The 20,194-nt window shown below is 32.5% G+C and overlaps 1 protein-coding gene across 4 annotated transcripts in view; it reads left to right on the top strand.

Annotated features, from left to right (window-relative positions):
* The window catches only part of ARHGAP5 (Rho GTPase activating protein 5), a 67,272-nt gene that overhangs the window by 39,402 nt on the left and 7,676 nt on the right, over positions 1-20,194 (top strand). For all 4 annotated transcript variants that reach the window (XM_016123640.2, XM_016123637.2, XM_016123639.2 and 1 more), the window contains exons 4-5: positions 16,271-16,348; positions 18,616-18,747. In XM_016123640.2, the coding sequence (XP_015979126.2) occupies positions 16,271-16,348; positions 18,616-18,747 (210 nt within the window). The remainder of the gene's footprint in view (positions 1-16,270; positions 16,349-18,615; positions 18,748-20,194) is intronic.

The raw sequence follows: 20,194 nt of genomic DNA, 5'->3' as shown, positions 1-20,194 counted from the left end.
ATACATTTATGATTATGTCTTCTCTGTGAACTGACCTATTATTATGAATCATTCTCCATTCTCTTTATGGTTCATAATAGTCTTTTTTCTGGAGTCTACTTTGTCTAATATTAATATAGCCAATGATATTTTTTTTGAGTAGTGTTTATGTGGTATATCTTTTCTATCCTTTTTTTTTTTTATCCTTTCTGTATCTTTATACTTAATGTAGTTTCTTGTAGATAAAAATAACATTGGGTCTGACAGTCCACTTGTTTTCATTGGAGTGGTTATTAGATTGATTGCTTTAATGTACTTATCAGTATAATTGGTTTTAAGTCCCCCACCTTGTTTTTATTTTCTCTTTGTCCCCATGTAGTCTTTATTCCTTTTATCTTCTTTTCCTTTTTTCCATTGAATTAATTGAATATTTTTAATTCTCTTTTTCCAATATCAGGTTATTGGTTTTATCTATTTCTTAGAGTTTTAGTGGTGCTCTATCATTTGAAATATACATCTTTAATCACAGTTCCGCTTCAAAAAATATTACACCATCATAATATGTAGTTTAAGAATCTCGTAAACCCTCCTATCCCTTGTTCTGTTGTTGTACATTTTAATTCTACAATATCTTTTAAACATTACAGGACATAATTTTTTATTCAAACAGGTAATTATTCTAATTTGTAAAATATATATATTTTTTAAGGTAATGTCTTTACAAAATAGCTTTATTGAAATGTAATTCACATACTCCACAGTTCATCTGTTTAAAGTGTGTGGTGCAGTGGTATTTTAGTATATTCACAGAGCTGTGTAGCAGTTAACACAATCAATCTTAGAGCATTGTCATCATCCCCAAAAGAAACCCTCCCTGCCTATTAAGTAGTCACTCCCATGTTTCACATAGCTACCCATCTCCTTAACTCACCCCCTTAACTTTATGTCTCTTTAGAGTTACCTGTCCTGGTCTTTTGTGCCTGGCTTTTTTTATTTCACAAATTTTCAAGGCTTATCCATATTGTAGCATCTATCAGTATTCCATTTTTATTGAGTAATTTTTCATTGATGAACATTTCAACTTTTAGATTGTTGATAATATTGATGCTGTGAACATTCCTATATCAGTTTTTGTACAGACATGTTTTTGATTTCTCTTGAGTATGTACTTAGTGGAATTGCTTTCAATTATAATTGGCATACAATATTGTATTAGTTTCAGTTGTACGGCATAGTGATTAGAGATCTATATAACTCAAAATGATCACTTCCACTAAATCTAGTACCCCTCTTCCCCCTTATATATTTATTACATTATTAACTATTTTCCTCATGCTACACTTTATATCTCCATGACTATTTTGTATCTGTCCATTTGTATTTCTTAATCCCTTTGCCCTTTTTCACCTCCTCAACCCCCGTCGCATTTAGTAGCTCTCAAAATATTCTCTGTATCTATGAGTTTATTTCCGTTTTTGTTGTTGTTTATTGTTCTTCAGATTCCATATGTACGTGAAACCATGCGATATTTGACTTTATCTGACTTATTTCATTCAGTGCGATATCCTCTAGGTCCATCAAAGCAATATCTTTTATCATCTCTTTTTAGTCATTGTGTGTCTTTTAATCTGGAGTCTCTTGTAGGCAGCATAAGTAGGGATCTTGTTTTCTTATCCATTCAGCCACTCTTTCTTTTGATTGGAGCACTTAATTCTTTTCCATTTGAGGTACTTGTTGATAGGAATGTAGTTGTTACCATTCTTTATTCCTGTTTTTGATACTTTTTTTTTTTTTTATTAAGTTCTTCCAACATTTTCTATAATACCAGATTGGTGTTGATAAATTCCTTTAGCTTATTTTTGTCTGGGAAGCTCTAAATGATAACTTTGCTAGATAGAGTATTCTTGGTTGTAGATCCTGGGTTTTCATCACGTTGAATATTGGGGCTCAACAGAGGAACAGTGCAAACCGCTGACACTTCTGCCTAGGAGAAAGCCTTGCCTCCGGCCTCACTCAGACAATTCATTGTCCCCTTAAAAGTCCTTGGTGCCCCCGTGAAGCTGACCCAGTGCTGGTACTCAAGAGTGAACAGCTCTGTCACCACGAAAGTTCACTCACAGACATGGTCCCTTTAAGAGGTGTCTTCAGCTGCTGCTACTGTAGTCTCTGTCCCATTCAGCTGCTGGGGACCCGGCAGCTTCATGTCTTCGCCCCCTCCCACCTTCTATTGCTGCAGGTTGATTATTTCTCTCCCTAGTTGTAGTGCTTCTGTTTATCTAGATCCTAGGTGACTTTGCTGTTTGCTCCGTGTTTCTGTCACAACTATCATCTACATTTTTTTTTTTTTACGATCTCTGTCCTCTCTTTTGATAATAGCCATCTTAGTGGGTGTGAAATGATATCTCATATACTTTTGATTTGCACTTCCCTGATGCCTCATGATGTGGAGTATATTTTCAAGTGGTTATTAACCATTCGTATGTCTTTTTTTGAGAAATATCTCTTAAGATCCTTTGCCCATTTTTAAATTGAGCTGTCTTATTGTTGAGCTTAAGAGCTCTTTATATATTCTGGATACAAGTTGCAAAACTCATCTGTGGGTTGTCTTTCACAATTCCTCGATGATATCGTTTGAAGCACAAAAGTTGTAAATATCAAATGTTCAGATTAAAAAAAAAATTGGTACTGTCTGCATAGTGTCATATTTACGAAGGTTTTGCCTAATCCAAGATCACAAAGATTTATTCCTATATGTTCTTTTAAGAGTTTTATGCTGTTAGCTTTTACATTTCGGTCTATGATCCATTTTGAGGTAATTTTGGTATGTGGTACAAGGAAGGGTTCCAGCTGCTTCTTTTGCGTGTAGGTATCCATTGTCCACATACCATTTATTGAAATGCCACGCACCATTTATTGAAATGCCTTGGTATTTTGAAAATCAGTTTACATAATTGTGAATGTTTCTGGACTTTAACTTTTATTCTATTGATCCGTATACCTATCCATATATGCCAGTAGCACTCTGTTTTCATTACTGTAGCTTTGTAGTAAGTTTTAAAATCAAGTAGTATTGAATCCTCCAACTTTATTCATCTGGATATGTTTGGTCATTTTCTTGGCTTGCTTGTAAATTTGTTTTGCGAGATCCAGAGCAGTTTTTAATCTAGTTTTTATTTAGACCTAAAATGAGGTATGAGAACTTAACCCTGCTCGTTAAAAGCTCTTTTGAGACTAGAACTTGAACTATCCTCAGCCTCTGGCCTCAAGAAGTTTCCTCTCATACATGTGCAGTATTCAACCAAAGACTCGGGAAGTTTTCTGCATATCTCTGAGGAACTTTGTGTATGTTTCCCTCTTTTTTGGTACTCTGCCCTACAAATTCTAATCTTATTCTTTCTGAACTATTTCTATCTTCTGAACTCTGGTAGACCATTCTGCTCTGATGGGATTCCACCTCTCTGCACTACTATCTAAAAACTGTCTCTAGTCACTAATTTTGGGCAGACAATTTAACTTACTTGCTTCTTTTTCCTTTACAGGTCATAGTTTTGAGCTGCCTGTTTTTCAGTGTATGGAAACTTGTTTCATATAATTTTTACAGGTTTTAGTTGTTTGCTAAAGTAGGACAGTTGTTACAGCATTTAGCCCTTCAAGGTGGAATCAGATGTGCCAATAGAAGTTTTTATAATAAGTGCTATATAATAAGTTGTGTTAAGTTTATGTTGGGCAATGACCCTTGAAATATTACTATAAATGTAAAATAGAAGGAGGTAGTGTGGAGGAGACTAAGAAGAAAGGGAACAATAGGCCTCTCAGGAATTAGGATGTGATAATACTAATAGATATGGGGTTAAAGGAAGACTCAAAAATGCCTTTCACATTGCTGTATTAGGGTGACAGTGAGCGATGTATCAATAATGATAATAAAAATTATAGTATGAAAAGTAGATTAGACATTTTGATAATGTATTTCTATTATGCGCACATTAAATCTCAAGGTACCTGTGAGATATCCATTTAAAAGCCCAAGACTTGGTTGAACATACTATGGTTATAGATCTGCTAAAAATGGTTTGGTCTTAAGATTTTGGTAATTGACATTGTATAGATATTAATGTGAGCTATGTGTTGATGAAATTGAGGGCAAACAGTGGGAAAGAAGGTTCATAACGCAAATAGGCTCTACGAAAGAGTGGAGTCCTAAAACACTAAGGAGAAAATTTTTTTTAATAAGAAAGAAGCATGGTTATCAGCATTGAATTTACACAGGTCAGGTGACAAGATTATACTTTTTAAAAACATTTTTATTGAGGTGCAAGTCATATAATATAAAACTAACCACTTTAAAGTATATGACAATGAACTGGCCTGCATTACATGTACAGTGTTGTGTACCACCATTTCATCTAGTTCCAAAGATTTTCATCACCTCAAAGAAAATTTTGTACCTTTTAAGTAATTACTCCCTTCACTAGTACCCTCATGCTCCAGCATCTGGCAACTACGAACCTGCTTTCTGTCTCTATGGATTTACTTATTCTGGATGTTTCATATAAATGGAGTCATATATGTGACCTTTTGTCTGGCTTCTGTCACTTCACATAATGTTTTTGAGTTTCATCTATATTCTAGGATGTGTCATTATATGGCCACCCACCACATTTCATTTATTTGTTCATCAGTTGGTAGCATTTGGTTTGTTTCTCTTTGGCTGTTGTGATAAGTGCTGCCATGAACATGAACAAATATTTGTTTGAGTATCTGTTTCCAGTTCTTATGGATACGTACCCAGGAATGAAATGGTGGGTCAGATAGTAATTCTGTGTTTTTTAAGTTTTTGAGAAACTGTCAAACTGTTTTCTACAGTGGATGCAGCATTTTACATTTCCATCAGCAGTGTGCAGAGGTTAAAATTTGTCCACCTCCTTACCAGCACTGGTTATATTCTCTGTGTTTGTTCTTTAATTCTAGCCATCCTATTCCTTTTGATAGAGATTGCATTTTGATCTGTAGATCACTTTGGCAACATTGCCATCTTAACAGTATTAAGTCTTCCAGTCCACGAATACTATAAGTCTTTCCATTTATTTAGGTATTCTTTAATCTCTCTCAATATTGTTTTATAGTTTTCATTGTATAAGTCTTGCACCTTCTTGGTTAAGTTAATTCCTAGGTATTTTATTCTTTTGGATGCTGTTGTAAACAGAATTGTTTTCTTAATTTTATTTTTGGAATGTTCGTAGTTGGTGTATACAACTGATTTTTGTGTTATCTTTTATCCTGCAACTTAGCTTAATTTTTTTTGTTAGCTCTGTTTTCTGTGTGTGTGTGTCTGTGTCTGTGTTCTTTGGGGTTTTCTATATAAGGTCATGTCCATGAATAGCAGTAGCTTCTTCCTTTCAAATTTGGATACTTTTTATTTCTTTTTGTTGCCTAATCGCTCCAGCTTGAATTTGTGCCATATTGAATAGTCATGATGAAAGCAATTATCCTTAACTTATTGCTTATTTTAGAGGAGTCCTTCACCATTATAATGTTAGCAGTGAGTTTTTCATAAATACACTTTAGTATATTGAGTTCCCTTCTGTATTAACTCTCCTGGGGCTGCCATAACAAAGTGCCACTAACTAGGTAGCTTAAAACAAATTTATTTGCTCACAGTCTAGAGTTTAGAAGTCCAAAATCAAGATATCTGCTGGTCACACTCCCTCTTAGACTCTGGGCAGAATCCTTCTTTGCCTCTTCTTGACTTCTGATAGAAAGTATGCCAATCCTTGGTGTTCCTTGTATTGTAGCTTTGTTACCCTAGCCTCTGTCTTTGGGGCTCTCCCTGTGTGTCTCTGTCTTATAAGGATACCAGTCATTGGGTTAAGGATTCATCCCTACTCTAGTATGACCTCATCTTATCTTAACCAATTACATCTGCAATGATCCTATTTCCAAATAAAGTCACCTGTTAGTTTATGGAGTATTTTTTTTTTTTATCATGAAAGATGTGGGATTTTGTTAAATGATTTTTCTGTGTGAACTGAGAGGAGCTGAAATGATGATGTGTTTTTTTCCTTTCATTTCTAGATCTATTTTTTGTGTTCATTGTCTTGTGTACCTACTCTACTCCCACTATTATTCACTTGGGAAAACTTCAACTTTGGTTAATAAACTAACTCCCTGCCTACTCTGTGATTGGATCAGAAAGTGGATCATGGTTGTCGAAAAACAACAACCATGTGTTTCACTTCAAATATGTGACCACAGATCTGAAGTAATCATCCCACAATTCTCTTACTCTTATAAAGGATTATTTATTGTATTAAATAGCTATTTCTTATTTCCTTGAAGTTTGAAAGGTTTCGAACCTTCAGAAATGTTGCAAGAATAATGTGATTAAGCATCCATGTAGCTCTCACCAAGAGTCACCAATTATTTACTATTTCTTCTCTCTTTTTTTTTTTTGGGGGGGGGCAACTCTTTGAGAGGAAGTTATAGGCAATATACTTTACTCCTAAATCTTTTAGCATGTATTTCCCAAGAACAAGGACATTTCTCCCACATAACCACAATATAAATACCACCTTCAGGAAATTTGATTTATTAGATAAAATCATCATCTAATATTCTCTGTATATTCAAATTTCCTCATTGCTCCAGTAATGTCCTCTTTTAGCTAGCTGTTCTGTTCTTCCAATCTAGAATCTAGTCAAGGATCATGCCTTATATTTCTTATTATGTCTCTTTAGTTTAATTTGGAATGTTTCCTTCGCCTTTTGTCTATTTTCATGACGCATCTTTTGAAGATTTTAAGCTTTTTTTTTTTTTTCCAGAATGTTCCTAAATTCTATTTGTTGAATTCCTTCCTAGTCAGATTCCTGGTAAATATTTTTGGCTAGAATTCTACATAAGGCTGATGTATCCTTCTTAATACATCATAGGATGCATTAGGAGACAAGTGATGTCATTTTCAAAAGGACTTTTTATGTTGCTTTTGAAATTCTGGACTTTTAGTAACCTTAACAGTGTCAGATAAGTGCTAAAAGTTGTTATCATTGCCATCTGAACATAATGATTAAAGTGTGAACTATTTTATTCTTGTATGGCAAAGAGGAATTATAAATTGGCCCTTAAAATATTTCTTTAGATAGTTTTAGTATGCCTTTGTCTAGCGGAAACTCCTTGAGGTTTTTCTGGTGTGTTAATATTACCTTTTGTGGTTTCTAGCTTTGAGAAATGTTGGTGTTTTTATCTGTTAAGAAGAACATTGTCTTCTTAAAGTAGCTGGTCACTGGTCTTTGCTAATGCTTTAAAAAAAAATTTTTTTTTTTTGCGCCACAGCCTTTAGACAATAATCTCCATGAAAATAGAGACCCTTAGCCCCTAAAACAGTGTTTATACTTAAACCCTTATTTAATAAAAATTTAAAAAAGGAACCCCAATATTTTGAAAGAACCCTGAGTGTTTGTCATTGTATCATACATTATATTTTTTTAAGTCTTTATTTACCAAACTAGAATTAGCATTTATTTTTTCCTACAGTACAAAGACTGATCATTGCAAAAGATGGGAGAATAGAGGCGTTTTTGCTACAGTAAGACTTTTCAAAATTGGTATTTTTATATCACTTGAGTAATTTGTATTATGCTGAATCACTAAGTTATAATATCATAAAAACACGGGTTTTTCATTGTGATAATAGTGGGTGATGAAACTGATACACAAGAGGCAAGATTCCGTATGATTATAAGGAAAGAAAGGCTGTTCTTAGGTGAAAGCTATCTTAAATGCTTTGTTTTTAAGTTAAATTGATACATGATACTGTCATTTTTGTGGTTGACATCCAGATTTAGCATGCAGGAAAATGAATGTTGTGCAAGTCTAAAGAAACACCAGGCCTTTATTCTTTTCCTCAGGTGAAATAATTACTTTGATAATATAATAATCAGCTTTTACTACATGTTTACTACTTGTATTGTAAACTTTCAGTATGCTATAAAATAAACGTATTGTTAATTCATTTAATTTTTAGAGTTATGTAGTGTATATGCAGTTACCATCTCCATTTTACAGAGGAGGGAACCGAGGCCTACAGAAATTAACTTGTCTGAGGTCACTCAAGTCTAGGCCAGATCTCACTTATCGTTACTGCTTGCAGGTAGTTTTTGATAACCAGGGTTTTGTTTTGTTTGTTTTTAAAGGAAAGGAACTATTTTATTATAGCAGGAAAAAAAATGCAGATATCTTCATTAAGGAATAGAACTGAAAAATCACCTGAGATTTAATGATCAAGAGATAAGTTTTTCTTTTCCTATATATTTATAATACACATTTAAATATAGTTTTTTCAAAAGGGGAAAATTAAACATTTCGTAATATCTTTAATACATGAGCAACTTCATTCCATGCGATAAGCTACTTATCTTTGGAATTCCTTTTTATGATTTATCATTCTAACATCTTGATAATCATAATTTATTCAATAATCCTCTTTCTGAACCTATCATATTTCTATACTTATATTTTTATTTTCTAGGAAAAATGCCTAAACATGATATTGCTATGTCCAGCCATGAAACATGAGATTGCTATGCCCAGAGCATGCACAGAAGAAACCATTTACCATAAAACAAATGGAGAGGCATTTCAAAAGTATATCCTGTAACATATTAGATAGAACAAACTAATATCCCTGACTTGCTCAGTGTGTGGCCTTAAGGAAGTTACTTCACTTTACTAAGCTTGTTTTCCTTTTATCTTTAAGTAAATCCTCTTGGCAGTTATTTTGAAGCTGGAATGAAAATGATGCATGTAATATTTTTTTATTAACTTTTCACCTTCACCTCTTTGTTTTCAACATATTTCATTACTCCAGAAGGAAATCCCATACCTATTAAGGAGTTACTCGTTCTCATTCACCCTTCCCACGGCCCTGGCAACTACCAATCTGTATTCTATGTCTGTAGATTTGCCTATTCTGGTTATTTCACAAAACCGAAATTAAAATATGTGACCTTTTATGTCTGGCTGTTTCATTAAGAGTAATGTTTTTGAGATTGTTCTATGTTATAGCTTGTATCAGCACTTCATTCCTTTTTATAGCTGAATAATACTTCATCTTACAGACGTAGCACATGTTGTTTATCCATTCACCATTGATGGATATTTGGATTATTTATACTTTTAGGCTATTGTGATATGAATAGTGCTTCTGTGAATATTCACGTACAAGCATTTCTTTGAGTACCTGTTAAGAGTTCTTTAGGGTATATGCCTAGGAGTATGTTTTAACTTTTTGAGGAGAAAGCTGCACTGTTGTACATAGCAGTGTATGAGAGTTTCCATTTCTCCACATCCTCACCAACACTTATTGCTTTTTATTTATTTATCTATCTATCGATCGATTGATCGATCGATTTATTTATTTTTAATTATAGCCATTATTAGTGGGTATGGAGTGATACCTCATTGCGGTTTTGGTCTGTACTTCCCTGATGACTGATTTTGTTGAGTATCTTTTGTATGCTTGTTGGCTATTTGTATATTTTCTTCAGAGAAATGTCTTTTCAAGTCTTGCAAACTTCTACATTGGGTTGTTTGTCATTTTCTTGTTTGGTTTTGAGAGTGCTTTATATGTCCTTTGTCAGAAATAATTTGGAAATATTTTCTCCCATATTATAGGTTATCTTTTTTTGATAATGTCTTTTGATACACTAATGTTTTAAATTTTGATGAAATCCAATTTTTATTTTGTTCCCATGTATTGGTACCATATCTAACAATCCACTGCTAAATCCAAGGTCATGAAAATTTTACTGTTGTTTACTTCTAAGAGTTTTATAGTGTTAGCTCTTACATTTAGTAAGTAAACTCATTAGCAATTAGGTGATGATTATACTTCATTCCTTTACATTTTGGATTCTTTTTTTGCCTAATTACTCTAGCTAGAACCTTCAGTACAGTGTGTATTTTAGAAGTGACAAAAAGTAAGCTTCCTTTTCTTGTGATTCTCTCTTCTGTTTTCCTACATTATATTTTGTTTATATTCATTTAAATTTTTATCATTTCCTTCATTCTGCCAGCTTTAAGTTTAGTCTGCTCTTTTTCTATTTCCTTAAGATTAATCTAACCTTAAAATTTAAATTTTCTTCTTTTGTTAATGTAGACATTTACAGCTACAGATTTCCTTCTGATCACTGCTTTTGCTGCATTCCATACATTTTAGTATCTTGTGTCATCTTTTTATTTTTCATCTCAGAGTATTTTCTGATTTTACTTGAAGTTTCTCCTTCGATCTGTTGACTTTTAAGAGTGTGTTAATTTCCACATATTTGTGAATTTTCATTTTGTTACTTCTAGTTTTTTATTCTTTTGTGGTCAGAGAACACACTTTGTATTATTTCACAATCTTCAGATTTATTTAAACTTGTTTTATGACCTAACATCTAATTTGTCCTAGAGAATGTTCCATGTGCACTTGAGAGGAATGGATGCGTTGTTACTGAGTGGAAGTATTTATGTTTATTTGGTTTAGTAGATTTATAGTATTGTGCAGGTTTTTTCTTGATTATCTTCTGTCTAGTTCTATTCATGATTGAAAGCTGAGTATTGAAGTTTCCAGCTTCTTATAGTTGAACTATTTCTCCTTTCAATTCTCTCAGTTTTTGTACCATGTATTTTGGAACCTTGCCTGTTAACAGTGTACAGTGTCCTTCAATGTCTCATAACCATTTTTGTCTTAAAGTTTTGTTTTTTGTTTTTTTTTGTTTTGTTTTGTTTGAAAGTAGGGTAGCCACCCAGCTATTTGGTTCCTATTTGCATGGGCTATATTTTCCTGTCTTTATATAGTCAACATATTTGTATCTGGATCAATAGTGAGTATTGTTTTCATATTGTTTTTTTAATCCATTCTGTCTTTTAATAGGAAAGTTTAATCCATTTACTTTTAAAGGAAAACATAATTCTGTCATTTCCCTGTTCTATGTCTTAAACCTTTTGTTTCTAAATTCCTGTATTACTGCTTTCTTTTGTGACTTTTCCCCCCTAATATTCCTTTCTGATTTTTTTCTTGTTTCTTTTTCTGTATATTTTCAAATTATTTTCTTAGTCATTACCCTAGAGATTACAGTAAACATTTTTACAGCAATTATTAGTATTAATTAAGTAGTATATAAAATCTCTGCTCCTTTACAGCTCTGTCTTCTGTCTTTTATGTTGTTATTGTCACAGATTACAACTTTATACATACGTTTCTGTTAACATCAATTTGTAATTATTGTTTTATACATTCCTTTTAAGTCATATAGGAACAAAAAGATAGGTTACACATCAAAAATACAATACTAGTATTGGCTTGTATACTTATCTCTGCAACTACTTTTACCTTAGTTTTTTATTTTCTCGTATGGCTTTCAGGTTACTGTGTGGTAATACACTTATATTTCATCCTGGAGAACCCCCATTAGCATTTATTTTAGGACATATATACTAGTGATGAATCACCTCAACTTTTGCTTTTCTCAGGATGTCATAACTTTTTTGTTGTTTTCGAATGATCATTTTGCCAGATACAGAATTTCTTGATGGATGGTTTTTTTTTTTCAGGAGTTCATATGATCTCGCTGCCTTCTAGCCTTTTTTTTTTTCTTTCTTTCTTTCTTGCTTTTTTTTTTTTTTTTTTGCCCTGAAGAGGAATAAGCTTTTAATCTTATTTGTAGATTCCTAGGATAGGATGAGTAGCTTCTTGTTTTTCATTGTAGTTGTCTTTGAGTTCATCCTTCTTACAGTTTGTTGAACTTCTTGGATATGTAGATTTGTAGGTTTCTTTTTAATATTTAGGAAGTTTTTAGCCATAATTTAAAAAAAATAGTTTCCTTTTTATCTGAGAAAGCCTTTATGTGTATGCTGATACATTTCACGGTGTCCCAGAAGTCTCTTAGGTGTTGTTCATTTTTCTTAATTATTTTCTTCTTTTTTTGTTCCCAGACTGATTGTTTTTCTGCCTGCTAAAATTTGTTGTTAAATCTCTCTAGTAAATTTTTCATTTTAGTTATTAGATTTTTTCAGCTCCAGAATTTCTCTTTAGTTCTTTTTTTTATAATGTCTGTGTATGTATTGATATTTGCTATTTAAGTCATCATTCTCCTGATTTCCTTCGTTCATGGTTTTCTTTAATTCCTTGTGCATTTTAAAAACAGTTGATTTAAAATCTTTGTCTAGTATAGTAAGTGCAATAACTGGTGTCCTCATGGTTAGTGTCTATTTCTTTTTTTCCTTGTATGTACCATCTTGTTTTGTTTCTTTCCATGCCTCTTAATTTTCTGTTGAAAGTAAAGGTTTTGCATATTATAATATGGCATCCCTGAAAATCAGATTCTCCCCCATCACCAGGATATGCTGTTGCTGTTTATTGAGTTTAGAAAACTCATAAAACAAGCAAATCTAAACTATTTTCGTAAAGTCTATATTCTTACATTCGTGACCACTGAAGTCTGCCTAGAGCCATTGGGGAAAAAAATTCTTTCCAAGTCTTTGCAGATTGGTTCTGTATTGGGGCATTAACCAGTTTGTTGAGAATAAGATCTGTATTGCTCCCTCTGGCATTTGCAACCTGTACCCAGAGTATAGGGTGCCGTCCTTACCATCGTTGCCAATTTGGGGTGGCAGTTTAAACTAACTTTCTTCACCAAGCCTCCTCCTGGTGGTTGTGATTTTCTTTTTTCTTTTCTTTTCTTTTCTTTTCTTTTCTTTTCTTTTCTTTTCTTTTCTTTTCTTTTCTTTTCTTTTCTTTTCTTTTCTTTTCTTTTCTCTTTTCTATCTCTCTCTTTTCTTTATTTTCCTTTCTTTTTTCTTCTTCTTTTTTTTTTTTTTTTTTTTTTTGACTAGATTTCAGAGTTCTGCAAAAGTTGATTCTGACACTTTTCGGCAGCTCAGTAGTTTGTGAGAGAACCAAATCGTGAAATTCCCATCCCCATTTCTTTTGCTGATGCCAATTCCCCATGGATTTATGGATTATCTATGTACCTTACTTCTCTACCCTTTGTAATTTATTTTATGACTTTTAATTATTTTGACCTTAAAGGTATATGCTAACAAGCTGTAAAACTCTCTTATTGTATATGTTAGCAACTCAAATAGAAGTCAGAGTCATTTTATAGAACTTTAGATGTCAAGAATTCTGTGTGGTACGATGGTTAATTACCTAATAAAAGAAAAAAAGATGATGATACTTAGTTAAAAGGTATTTGAATTTCTAACTTTTTATTTTTAGCTTTGGAATATTGGCATTGATTTCTAATGCCTTTATTGCGTGTAGGCTCTGAATAGATACTTTGGGATTTAAGTGGTTTAAGTTTGAGTAAAACTTGGGTAATATCACATCTAGATAATGGGGTTAATGGTTTTGTTTATTGTTTCACATCTATCAGTTACTGGTGAATGGAAGGCAAGCTTTTTGGTTAGGATGAATAAGTACCTTTATAATTTTCACTTAGCAAATAATACTAAAGGCTTACCACTATGTCAGGGATTCTCAACCTCACCACTATGGACATTTTGGGCCATTTAATTCTATATTAGAGGACAGTCCAGGCAGGGTCTAATCTAGGTGCATCGCATTTAGTGATCATGTCTTTTTCAACACCTTTAGTTCAGAATAGTTCCTCAGCTACTTTTGTCTTTTCTTAACATTGAGGCTGTCATCAGACTTTCAGCTACTAGGTTTAGTCTTCATTGACTATTTTTTCTCTTTCATTTCTCCTATGTTTATTGCTTGGCATTTTACTGTACAAATAAACATTCTTACTCAATTTGAGTTTGTCTGATGTTTCCTCATTATTAGATTGGAATTACTCATTTTTGTTAGAAATACTATCGAAGTGATATATCAACTTCTAAGTGCATCATATCTGTTGAGATAGGATGTCAATTTGTTTCACTATAGATGATACTAATTTTGATCATTTGGTTGTGTCTGCCAGACTTCTTCACTAAAGTCAAAACTTTGGATTTAATAACTTTTTATTTATATTAGTATGGACTCATGTATTCTTAGTGAGTTATAAACTATTCACATCGTTTTAAGATATGTTCCTATAACTCTTTAAGTACTTCTTATCTGGCACAGGATTTACCAGTGTTAGCTTACATTTTTCCTGATCTAGCCTTGGAATCAGGCTTTTCTCCAAAGAGCTCTGGCTTATTTTGGTAGAGAATGGTATTTAGAAACCATTATTGAGGCTGCTTCTGGACTCTCAGCAGACGAAGGTAGTAAATATGTTTGTCTGCATATATATGCTTATTTCTATATTAAAATCCACGAGTTTATGCCAATGCCTCCTTTACTCTAACACCACGAAGTATTTTAGCTCTAGTCCCACTTTTGTTATTAGTAATTCTCTTCTTCATCAGTGAGAATCCTTTCTCCCTTTATCCTTCACATATTTACTCTCTGCTCACATCCAGAATATACAAAAAGTATACATAGCACTCTAGACTGGGAACCTACTAACTATAAAGATCAGTATTTGGTCAGTATTTACTCATGGTTCTTTTTATTTCTAAGGTTCAGTTACATAGAGTGACGTGCACCAAACTTAAGGCTACAATTAGATAAGTTATAACAAGTGCATACCCCTGTTTAATTCACACACTTATCAAGATACAGAACATTTTCATCACCCTTTATGTCTCTTCCCATTAAACCTCATTTCTGATCCTCCGCCCCCCCCCCCAAATAGTATTGCCTGATATAAAATTTTGCATAAATGGAACCATACTAAATTATTTTGTGTCTGATTTCTTTCATTCACCAGAGATTAATTCATGTTAGCTATACCAGTAAAACTTTTTAAAATATAACTTTGGCCCATGAAGCTTTTGTAGTAGATTTTTGCTCCCTTTATATCGGTGGATTTCTTAATATTGACTCCCCCCCCCCCTTCAATATGAGATACGTTTTGTACCCCTTTCATATCCTTATACATTGTTGGTAAAGAATAAAGTAATCATAACCAGGTGAAAAATTAGAAAGAATTAATATATTATCCCAAGCAAAGGCCATGACATCCCAGAAATAAGTTTGACAGAATCTTTTTCCTTTGATTTTTTTTGCCCCCTTTGATCAGAAGAGTACAATGCCTTATCAAATTGAGTCTCTTTCAGAAGAGCTTTGAGGAACTTCCCATTGAACATACAGCTGGATATAGACTTTTGGCCAGTGGCATATATGTTGGAGCTGTATTTCAAGTGTGTTTATAATTGCTCACTAAAGTATTTTATGGCGGCTGCTTTAAAATCCTCATTAGATAATTCTACAACTGACATCTTTGTGTTCGTGACCATTGTCCTCTTTCAATTTGAGATTTTCTTGGTTCTTTGTATGATGAATGATTTCAGTTTTATTATTGTATCTTGAACATTTTGGATATGCTATGAGTGTTTAGATCTTATTTAAATCATTTAGTTTAGCAGGTCTCCTCTGACACTGTACTCTATTAGGGGAGGAAGGCTGCCTTGATACTGCACTGTGGTATTTAAAGCCCAGACTTTAAAGTTTTTCTTACCAAACTGTAAACTTGGAGTAGAAGGTCAGACTCTGCTGACACTCCATGGATGTGAAAGGGACACCTTAGTTACTGTTGAGCAGAGGTGGAATTCTGGTCTCCCTACTTGCTCACCACTAATGTGTGTGAGGAATAGTGGGTTCCATGGCGTTTGGCTAGAATAGGGCAGTTATAGTAAAAAACGTTTGTTTTGCTTGCTAGGCTGTGCTTTTTCTAATTCTTTCACTGAGAGAGTAGGCTTTTTTGTAATTGTTTCTCTGTGTGTTGTTTTGCTTTATTATTATTTTTTACCAGTGCTCACTGGTATTTCTGGGTTGCAGGCTTTCCTGTTGTCTTATCCAGGATACATAAGATATAAAAAGAAAACACAGGGAACTCAGTGTCATGTTGTTCTTCAAGATTCAGGGTTACTAGCCAGGGCGCACCTTCCCTCCATCATTCAAAGTTCGATGTTCGTTTTTTATATATTGCGTTCAGGAATTTAGCTGTGTTTAGTAGAAGAAATAGGGAGAGATGTGTCTTTTCATTTCGTGTGGAGCTGGATGTCCTAAATAGTTGAAAATTAAAAGAAGTCCATTAAGAACTTATTTAAAATGAAATACTCAAAAATATTTAATTCTTTAAAATATTCTCCCATCACATTTTTGTATGTTACTAAGTTATACATAGTGTTAAGTATATATTTTTATTGTAGATATATATGTACATATAAAAAGCATGTATATATTTTTATTTTTTAGGATTATGTACTGAAGGGCTCTACCGTGTTAGTGGGAACAAAACTGATCAAGACAATATTCAGAAGCAGTTTGATCAAGGTAAGAAGATAATTATATCAAATAAAATCATTGTTTTATTATTTTTCTTATTCAAATGTCATGATGGGAGGAGTCTTTTCACGTGAAAACTTTCTAAAGATATAGATGTTGAGGGGAAAGAGTTTAGAAGAGGGATTAGAAATAGATACCACAGTCAAGAAAGAGTAGAGCTACAAATCTATTACCAGAATTGGTAAAGTAATAAATTGATTTATGACACATCAGCATCTTTGTGTGTCACATAGTTCTTATTTAAAAATGCAATTAAAAATTTTTCCCCATGATATAGGGCTAACTAACTACCCATTAGGAGTGAAAAAATATAGCTGAATTCTCTAATCATAATAAAGTAAATTATATATGAGATCAATGTAAATGTAAAAAATGAAAACTATAATAAGTATGGGGATGAAAGTAATTGACTATTTGAATGGTCGAATAGGGACAGGCCTAAACTTGATATGAAATCTGGAAAATATGAACAAGATGATAAACTGGACTACCTAAAAAAGTAAAAATTTTGTCTGAGACAGTGGATAAAACATAAAATCAGGAGACAAACTGTAAAACTTGGAAGAGTGTAGAATATCTATGCTAGATGAAGGAACTCACGTCAGAAGAAAGTGACCAACACATAAAAATAGACTCTGCCTCTATCAATTGTAAAGAAATAAAAATTAAAAAGATTGTATTTGTTATTTTATTATCAGAGTGAAAGAGATGTAGGCAAACCAATATTTTATTTGTATACTGTTGGTTATGGGTGCATTTTGGGAGGCAGTTTATGAATATTAAAATTCAGGTAGCTTTGCTAGAGAAATTCAACTTGTAAATATTTATGTTACAGAAATCTTTGTGTAAACATACCAAGGTATACTTACAAGGGCATTCATTGCAGACTTTTCTGTAATTTTTTTTAAAGGAAGGGGCGACTATCCATGTATTTATAAGAAAAATACCAGATAGTTATATAAAATAGATATATGTGTGTTGTAATAATGAAATGTCAGTTGTTGAATGCTTTGTGTTAGCCTTGCTTTGAAAGAATATGGTATAATATATCATTTCGTTTAAAAAAATACTGTGTTAGAGAAACTGGTACTATTTTACTTCTAGTAATGAAGTGTAAGGTTAGTATTCAATACCAGGGCCTCTTAAATTAGTTTTCCCAGTTTTGTTTTCTGGTTCTGTCATTTAACTGTCTTAGTGCCCTAGGAAAATTAATCTTTCTAAATCTCAATTTTTTCATATCTAGTCATGGGAGAGAGAAGACTAACTATGAAGAATAATAAGATAATGCACATGAAGAGTTTTCTGTGCCAGGCACCATATTAACTGTTCTTTGGGTAGCTATTATTATAAGGAATGTAGCCTTAAGGGAAAGCTTTAGTACATAAAAGTATTTATCATAGCATCTTTATGATGTTTTTAAGTGAAATAAATCTAAATATTCAGTAATAGAATATTTTGTAAATCTAGGGAATATTTTGTAGTCATTAAAATTATGTAGAGCAAAATGTTAATTGGTAATTCTTCTTTAAGGATATATGTGAATTCTTGGTTTGAAATTACAATTAAATGTTATCAAAAAGTTACTTTGTCAAAGTTTAATCTATGCCATGCCTTAAAAATGAAATCCATTATAAAATGTATATCTGATTTTTGTTATTGATTGTATTGTTGTTTTTAATGATTAGAAAAGGACTGAAAAGAAACATGCTAAAGTATAAACAGTGATTGCCTCTGGGTGATAGGATTATTTTGTGTGTGTATGTGGTCTATATTTTTACATTTTCTGTCATAAGGATTCATTATAATAAGGAAAAGGTGTTTTTAATAGAAAATTAACCGTATGATACACTTTTAGTGTGTTCCATTGGTTTTTTACATCATAACTTCACTGTTTAAATTTAAACTTATAAAAAATTTTAACTTACAAGCTATAAAATTGAATTTATATGCATGTAATTCCTCTTTTGTCTTTGTTTCCTTATGACCTCTTTTAAATAGCTCATGTAAACAAAATATTTTAAAAGAAGATAATTATTAGTAAAAACTAATGTTCTTCCATATACTAAGCTTAGTTTTCTCTTCCCTTATCTACATAGTTTATCTATTTTAAAGCAATGAGGGAGAGGTGAATCAGACTGTAAAGAAAGGTAGCTGATGAGAAGACTTAAATATCTTTGGGTCTTTAAGCACCTGTTTAGTATACTTCTGTAAATTAAAATTTTATATAAATTAATTTTTAAATTTTTGTCTTGTAGATCATAGTATCAGTCTACTATCAATGGAAGTAACAGTAAATGCTGTAGCTGGAGCTCTTAAAGCTTTCTTTGCAGATCTGCCAGATCCTTTAATTCCATACTCTCTTCATCCAGAGCTACTAGAAGCAGCAAGTAAGTATGTAAGCCTCCTTTTTTTGAGAGGCGTGATGGGTTTTGTATGTTGATTGCTATGTCTTAAAATCAGCCATGCACTAGATTGTGTAGCTAATAAAAATTAAGCTTATTAGAACTGTTTTAAAGCTATTTTTCTCTAAATAAATAATATCAGAATCCTTGGAGTTGGCCCCAGGAATACTTAGTTTTAGCCAGACTCCCAGGTGACACTGTTCCTAGAAGTTTGAAGATCATTGCACTAGAAGTTTGAAAGTTGTATTTTTAATTCAAACTCAGAGACATCATAAGAAAATTAAATAAACTTTTCAAATGAGTTTATCTGTAATGTACTTCAGTAAAATATTAACCTGTGTATGGTCTGTACACATGTGGATTTAAAATTTTTCAAGTCAAATTAACTTTGGCCTCATGTCTAAAGTTATTTTTTTTTTTTAAAAAAAAAAAGACAGGAAAATGGGTACTTATTCAGTATTTATTCCTACTTTAGCATCATTCATCCAGATGTCCCTATTAAATTTCGTATTATCTAGAAAATGATACAGAAGATTTATTTGAGTATCAGGTAACCTAGTGCTTAATCTACATTGTTGTCTCAGTGGCTAAAATGAATATAATTTCTTAGTATTCCTCTTTCCTATTTCCTTTTGATTGATCACAAGTCTTCCAGCTTAAAGTGAGACTACTTTCTTATAATTTTGATTTTGTGAAAGTACTCTATTTTCATTAAAAACTGCCTTAAAAAAACAATAGTATATTGTCACAAGGTATTGTTGCCTTATACATACTTGCATATGTAAACTGGGAAATTGGTTCAATCAGTAGCTTAGATTTTCTTACTTTTTGACCATAAACAATAACCTCAGAGTTTTCCTACTTAGGACATTTTTGAGTTTTTGAGGACTGGTTTAGAAGTAATCTATGGCAAATGAGATTTGGTAATATTTAGTTTTACTACCATGAGTTGGTATGCAGATTGGCCTCCTTCAGAGAAACTCATTATTACCTTTTGGAAGATTGCAATGAATGAGGAAGAGCAGTAAAGCTCTCTCTTATCTCCTATTTACTGCAGAACCACATTTCATTTCAATAATGCTGTTTCATAATTTGCATAAATTTGGAGAGTAACTGAGTTAAATGCTTGTACTGATTGTGAGGAAAGATTTTCAATAAGCATATAGGGTGATGCTTTTAAATCAATATTGGCTGACTATGGCCTACCGGCCAAATTCAGCCCACCACCAGTTTTTGGTAGGTGTTTGAGCTGAGAATAGTTTTTAAATGGTTGACAGAGTTAAAGAAAAATTTCATGACACGTTAAAATTATCTGCAATTAAGATTTCAAAAGTTTTATTGCAGTACACACATTTGTTACATATTGTCTGTGACTGCAGGGTTGAGTAGTTGGGCTCACAAAACCTAAAGTATTTACTCTTTGTAGCGTGAA

The sequence above is a fragment of the Rousettus aegyptiacus genome, unplaced genomic scaffold (genome assembly GCF_014176215.1).
Source record: "Rousettus aegyptiacus isolate mRouAeg1 unplaced genomic scaffold, mRouAeg1.p scaffold_m13_p_3, whole genome shotgun sequence".
Lineage (NCBI taxonomy): Eukaryota > Metazoa > Chordata > Mammalia > Chiroptera > Pteropodidae > Rousettus > Rousettus aegyptiacus.
Note: the sequence above shows the minus strand (reverse complement) of the source record. Positions and strands in the feature narration are given on the sequence as shown.